Source organism: Epinephelus moara, chromosome 5 (genome assembly GCF_006386435.1).
Source record: "Epinephelus moara isolate mb chromosome 5, YSFRI_EMoa_1.0, whole genome shotgun sequence".
In the NCBI taxonomy this organism is placed as follows: Eukaryota; Metazoa; Chordata; class Actinopteri; order Perciformes; family Serranidae; genus Epinephelus; species Epinephelus moara.
In genome coordinates, this window is record NC_065510.1 from 35,372,427 (window position 1) to 35,379,735 (window position 7,309).

General features: G+C 42.3%; 1 protein-coding gene across 1 annotated transcript; it reads right to left on the reverse strand.

Annotated features, from left to right (window-relative positions):
* Window positions 1-479: 479 nt before the first annotated feature.
* LOC126390568 (cilia- and flagella-associated protein 45-like) lies at window positions 480-3,947 on the reverse strand. Its single transcript, XM_050044937.1, has 12 exons — window positions 3,797-3,947; window positions 3,579-3,689; window positions 3,242-3,333; window positions 2,866-3,010; window positions 2,592-2,762; window positions 2,283-2,461; window positions 1,981-2,110; window positions 1,703-1,849; window positions 1,421-1,534; window positions 1,057-1,250; window positions 643-867; window positions 480-546 (listed from the first exon to the last, which is right to left on the reverse strand). The coding sequence occupies exons 1-12, from the start codon at window positions 3,797-3,799 to the stop codon at window positions 480-482; spliced, it is 1,578 nt and encodes a 525-aa protein (XP_049900894.1). The 5' UTR covers window positions 3,800-3,947.
* Window positions 3,948-7,309: the final 3,362 nt, after the last annotated feature.

Sequence of the window (7,309 nt, forward strand, 5' to 3'; positions counted from 1 at the left end):
CGTGTACAGTGCTTGTGTGAGACTGTATGTACGGAAATGACGCAACGATGAGAAGCAAACCCCAGGGCCCTTACTCCTTAATTGTACTGTGTGTGCATATTTAATCTGAACCCTCCTCATGCTCAGGTCCGTGTATGCCAGGTGTTGTATTATTTCCTTTATTCACCATTACTTTTTTTGCATGTACAGATGTGCATGTGAAGAATTTAAAACTTTTAGAAGGATACCCCACCAATTGTAAGGGCCATTTTATCCTAACTAAAAACTCAAAATTGTACCCAGTCTCCTGCAGAGTCAGCCTGTGTGATAGGAAGTTGTACTGTCTCAAAAAGAAGGCTCTGTTTTTGCAAAATGCTGTCACTCAGTGAGCCATCCTCAAACACCATCATGTGTACATACCAATGATCAAAAGCTTATAAAGCAATTCAAGTGCAACAGAAACCTTTATTGGTACATTCTTATATACAGTAGTGAGTGAATCACAGTGAACAAGCGCGGGCCTTCCTTTCCACTTCACTGCAGTATATTTCAGACAGCCCTGTAGTCCTGCACATTAACAAACACATGTCAGGTTTTTCAGTTAAAGACAGCCATGTCAAAACATAAGCCACATAAAAGACCCGTTAACCCGCCAGTACTTACCTGAGCTCCTTCAGCTTCTTCTTTTTGACCTCATCCAGGCGCACACGTCTCTGCCGGGCTTCCTCCATTAACCTGTCAGCCTCCTTAAAGACTTCTCTGCGCTGTGCTGCGGCTGAGAGCTCATGTGCCTTCACCTGATTTCGGATGGTCTCTGAGTAGCGGTGTGCTTTCTGACGCTGCTTCTCCTCCGCCTCCTCCTGTTTGATGAGTGCTTCCTGCTGCACCCTTTGTGGAGAAAAGCAGGAATAGCAGTGAAAAGTAATGCTATTAAAATGGTATAGATTTATTTATAAGATAGTACGAATAAATGAAAGGAAGGCCTTGATACTAGCTGCATTATTAGTACACTGATTGAACCATCCTACAGATTTGATGATGTGTAAATAAATTAAAATTAAAAATCAAGCTTCTTACTTCAGCACCCTCTCAAACTCTGCCTTCTCCCGGTCAGCCTCCATCGCCAGGAGGTGCTCTTTGCAGCGAACCTGCTCCAGACGAGCCGTCCTCAGCATCTCTGCCTGCTGCACTTTCTTTTCAGTGAGCTCTTTCTCTTTTCTCCTCCATTCTCTCTCTATGACTTCTTGGTTCCTCCGAGCACGGAGCTCGTCCTTTCAAATGCAGACACAAAGAATTTGGACATAGTGGAGGCTTTAATTCCCATGAATCTGTATGAAATGTGTCTTTAAAAAGTGATTAGAGTATTTAACTCTGTTATGGAATTGAATTCAGCAGGTACCACATTTATGGCAGTGGCCAGCTAGTAGTTTTATTTCCCAACCTGCTCTGCCTTGTAGTTTTTTGCCTTTCTTTGCTGGGCCCTCAGTTTGGTAATCTCCAACTCCTTCTCCTTCTTGATCCATCTCTGCTCTGCTTCATATTCAGCCTGCTGCTTCTGCACAAATTCAATGATAGGATGTTGAGAGTGAGTTATTTAACTGAACTTTATGGGTATAGACTGTCCTTGTATTACTGTTTGTCTACGTGTATTTTCTGCTGGTCACTGGAGATTAGCAATTAGTTCATGTGGACTGTCTTCTGAGATAATATGCTTTTATCTTACCATTTTGTTTCGTCTATATTCCACATCTCTCATGTCAGCCAGCCTCTCCTCCTCTCTCCTCCGCTCCTTGGCCCGTACGGTCTCATTATTGATACGAACGATCTCTTCCTGCAGACGCTTCCGCTCCTCCCTCTTCTTCTCCAGGGCCTGGAAGAAGAAAGGGACACCAGTGCAGATGCACCTTACATGTGGTTGCATATTCGTGTCATAAGCGTGTCAGTGTTCTCTTTTCTGCTGCATGTGTTTCTGTGTTGTCTCTGCGTGGGCTGTATCTGCACCTTGAGGTCCTCCAGGTTCATTTTCTCCAGGTTCTTCCGTATCTGCTGTTTCTCCTTCTCTTTCATCACGTCTTCCACTTGCCTCTCCTCCAGATGTTGCTGGATTTGGTTCTGAATTTTCTGCAGTTCACTGAAAGATAACACAAGCGTAACACACAGATGATAAGTACACGAAAGCCCTTTGCCTTTACTGCTGATTGGGAAGAGGATCTTATTAGAGGGACGTGGGTGGTTTGGGTGGGTCATCCCTACAGTGTAGTGTGAGTCATTTTGTGTGTATATCCCAGTAGAGCTCCCCTCACCCAATTCTCTCCTGTCTGCGCAGCTCATTATTCAGCTCCACAGCCTCCAAGGCCTTGCTGCGCTCCACTTCCATCATGCCATCCAGACGCTTCTCCTCCTCTAACAACTCTGCCTGGATCTGTTTCTTCTCTCGGATCTGGGCATCACGTGTGGCTTGACACTGAGCACCCAGAATCAGCTAAGGGAATCACAAACAGAAGTACTGATGCACTGATAACACTCATACAAAAATCAGTAGTACTGCCAGTAATTGAATTGTTCACATTCAGGCCTATTTTGAAACTTTCATGTCTGCAGCTGCTCCCTACCGTGTTGAGCTGTTTGATCTCCTGCTCTTGCTCCATCTTTGAGACACTGGCCTTCTCTACCAAGCTCTTGGCACGGTCCTGGGCCTCACGCTCCAGCTCGGTCAGTGCCTGGTTGTCCTTACGGGACATGTCTGCCTCATAGATCTGACATTTCCTCTCCTCTGCAGCTCTCTGGATGAGAGGTATATTGAAAAAAAGGAGTAAGACAATATTGTCACATTGTAAATCTGCAAGTTAAAGAGCAATTTTGATTGGAGTTTTTCATGTTTCCTACAATGTCCACTTCTTTCTTTCTCTGATGAGCCTCCCTCAGGGCCTCCTTCTGTTTCTTGGTGAGAACCCGGGACGTTGAGGTGATCCGCTCGAACTCAGCTGATGGCAGTATGATGGACTCTCTTGAAGGATCCTTAAATGGGATCCTGGCATAATGACAGGTGCTTGTTTGTTATATGTGCTTTTGAGGTTTCAGTACATGATAGCTGGCACGTAAGGATCTTTACAATATTGTGACATTTAAATCTGCTCTTTATTAATCTGAAATTTAGCTACTTAAATTCACATATATTAAAGTGTGCATTACTACTGGTTTCATACCACCACGGGCAAACTGACAGACAATCTATGGAGGTTATCAGTGAGTGTTAGCCTACCTGAGGTTACGGATGAGGTTATTGGTGATGATTTGAACAGTCTCTCCTTCTTGGTTCTTCTGGGACTGATTCTTGGCCTTGGAGGCTGATATCTGGACAGAGTTAGACATCTCACAAACCAAGTCAAAACTTGTGACCTCTGCACCTGCACACACCCAGACTCAGTAACAGATGTTTCAAACTAACACTGAGCACTGCTGTCACACCATAGCAATAAACTGGTGCTATGAACCTGGGCTCAGCAACATTAGTGATGCTGCCATTAGAAATTAACACACTTTATAGCAACTTCATCATCTGTGGTTGATTACAATATGTAATGGCCACACTAACTCACCTGTGTTGACCTCCCAAACAGGCTTTCATCAACCTGAGAGGTGGGAGCGCGCATGTGATACCGGCGGGTGTCAGAGCTGCTCCTTGAATTTGTGGAGCTGGATCCTCGTTTCTAGCAGGATTAGAAATCAAGATCAGAACAGAGAAGTCTTTGAAAAGTAGGATGCTAATTTGGCAAACAGGCAAAGTGACATTACTTATTTCAGGATAAAAACTTACCATGGTTGTTGGTGTCCACTACAACCGAGCATGAATACTCTAAAGGGTTTGATAAACACTTTCCAAGGTGTCGTCAACAAGTTTTAAAGACTGATAATACGGGCCAAACGTTTTGTTATGAATGGCACAAGTTTATTCAAAAACTTGACCACTTGTTTGTTGTCATGGGAACACATGAGAGGAGAGGAACGTGCGTTTGGTCCCCGCTTTCTTATGTTCAACCGTAAATTAAGGCTGGCACAAATCATGCTGTGCGGCCCGTGCAACAGTCTGTCTTCCGCAGCAGCCGCTCGCCATCGTGGTCCCGCCGTGAATCCAGTCCGGATAGCTGAGGCAGCGAGGCCCGAGGATGCGCCCGCCGAGTGGAGCTCTTCATCCGCTCCCAGGTGGCGTCCTGCCGCTGCAGCGTCCCGCATTGTTGCCTTTAGCGGAACAGTCTGTAGGGACTGTTCGTTACTTAATATGCTTCCGTCAGAGGAAAAACAGAACAGAGTCTGACCTTAAAATAGTGATAGCCTATGTCAGCAAAATCATTCTGTTCTATATCTCATGTAAAATTTAGCAAAAATAAAATGATAAAAATAAATAGATTGCTGTAACTAGCATGCACAACAATAGTGAAAAACAAAGTATTTTTTTTTCAACTCCAGGATTTTATCTTCAACTTTTAACTTTTATTTTTTATACATCAAAAGGTATTTAAGTTTTGAAAATCCAAAATTGATTGCTTTTTCGTTCACTCAGGGAGGCTTAAGAAAAAAAATATTTGTAGCTTTAGAGAGGGTAAAAAAAAAAAAAGTCATACCCCAGCCATCTCCCTCCTCTGATAAGTAAAGAGCAGTCCCTTAGCGCCACAGCAAGGTAACTCTTGCATTGGCTACCACAAGATGCTAGCTACAGCTCAATAAACAAAGGGAAATGGAAATATGAAAAAAAAAAGGACATTTTTAGTTATGTGTTTAAAAGTAGTTTGCTATTTGCACATTATTTTTCTTTTAATATGCTACTGTACTGTCAGGTTGTCAGACTCACAAAGAATTTTGTCAGACTTCAAAGAAATGAAGATGAAATTAGGATATTATTATCAGGCCAACACAATGTCAACTGTATTCAGGTTGTTGATTGGTTAGGGACATTCTCCACTGCAACAGCGCTGTGCTGCTCAGATGGTGCAGGACCTGGGGGCCAATGACTGTATTGGCCAATAACAGATAAGCATGAAAAAATGCACCACCAAAGATGCTCTGTCTCTGTCTTCACCACTTACAGACTGCCCTGTCCCCTCTTACCTGCCCTATCAGAATGGTAATTGACCCATCAGCCTAACATTTTTGTGCACATTTATGAAGGTATCCAAAAGGACCTCTACGGTTCTGGTGATTCACAATTCTTGAAAAAAAAAAAAAACTATTTTATTGACTGTTTTCTACCATTATTGACTGCTGACTGGTAGGGGCCACAAGTGATCAAAATCACATTGCAAAAGACACTAAAATATGTCCCAGGCCACATTTTGGCCTTTGTCATGGCTCAGAAACTTACATTCATAAAACTTTGGTCTCACTTACAACAGGAGCATCTGCAGATTCATTTCATAGGCTACACAATAAATTATGATCTACTATATGAGATGAATAAATCCCTACTTTTGTTATATTTGTCGCCAAGTTGAGATTCAACTTTTCTTATAGAGAATGTGAAGGTAGCCCACATCACACCGGTAAGATGGCGGCATCATCTCTCTCACCAAAGTGTTTGCACTCAGTCCAAAAACGAGATAATTTACAATATCTGGGTAAATGAGTGGAAGTAGTGCACCAGGGTCTATGTTGTTTATCCTGACTACGTTGTCCAAACACCATTGCTTGACCAGCCTCCAGTCACAGGTAACAGAGTGCTGTCCTCATAAGGTGGCGCCCATGTCCAAAAAAAAAAAAAATACAGGGTGACTTCGACCTCACATTTTCTATCTGTATATTGTCCCCCCTTTAATCCACTAATGTCATGCAGACATGCTGGAAACACAGCCTGCTCTGCACTCCCTATTCCCCACCCACATGCTCCCAGACACACCTGGAGGAGATCTGCATGTTTCTCTTTTTCTACTTTAGATCTGGACTGTATTCATCTTTGTCTGTCAGGAATGGTCAGCTGCTGAGATGACCCAGAGGTCAGTTTTTACAAACCCAATGTCTCAGCCCATGCCCCTCAGCCGCAGTGTAACTGAATACTGACACCATCACTGTTGTTGTGTTTTCCACATGGACAAGCTCAAAGCCTCCAAGTCCCTGAAGAAACAGCAGGAGCAGGCTACTGAGTTTACAGTAAAAAAAAAAAAAAGAGCACTCACAAATGATAATTGTGTTGCTGTCCAGGAAACCAAGAGAATATTTTGACAATGTGACCAGAACCATGCTCTTTTAACTACAGGTGTTTCTGTTGCAGGCACACTCCAGCTCATGCTCACAGCAGGACCCAATGTAGCCTACCCAGCGGTCCTTTGACTATGGCTACACAGCGCTGCACTGGGTTACAGCCAGCCCCCACAGCCCAGCTTCACTTAAAGCATCTCACCACAATTTGACCAAGCACCTTGCCTCCGTCTGTCCTTTTCTCTCTGTGCTCTTCTACTGAAAATTAGATTTTCATACAAACTTATTATTTTATTAGTGCTATTTCCTTAACCCATTTAAGCCCAACAATAGTTGCCAAAGTGTATGCTTGTCATTTTCCACTTATAAATACATTTCTAAATACTATACATGTTTTGTATATCAATGATATGTGAGTAGACACCTTAGAAAAACATATTAAGAAAAAAAATTAAGTTTCCACATACTTCCTGTCACATGGCGTTGTTGAGTTCCTGACCCAGTTTACTGAGGGCATGGTGACCACAAACCCCCACAAGTAAAGGTGATTTTCATATTATAATAATATTTTTTTTGTTGACATATATATATCTAGTAGATATATATATGTCAACAAAAAAAATATTATTATAATATGAAAATCATGAAAGTCTCTAGAATCATCCAAACAACAGAAATATTGCATTGGATGTATAGTTTTTTCTGTATGCAATCATTTGTCCAAGCGGCAACTATTGTTGCCGGTGGGCACATACCTTGTCAGTAGATAATAATGTTAGCTAATATTACCAACATAACAAAGGGCTAATATTTAGTAACAATACAGCTTTTGATAGTGTTAGCTTTAACATTTGGTAACCAACATTACTAATGTTTGGTAGCTAGCGCTAGCTAACTACCTAGCTAGCTAACTACCTAACTAACTAACTAGCTAGCTATTAGTGCTGCCAATGTTAGCGCTGACTGTGTTGCACTGTGTGGTAGATTAGAAGGACTGAATGATGTCAAATACAGGGAGAACATCTTTAACACTATTGTACATGAACAGGGATATAGAATTGGAATTGTTTGGTAAAAAATATCCATTTCAAATTGCGTTAATTTCACAAAATGGTGGCCCCCAGTGGCCATGGGAGCAAAC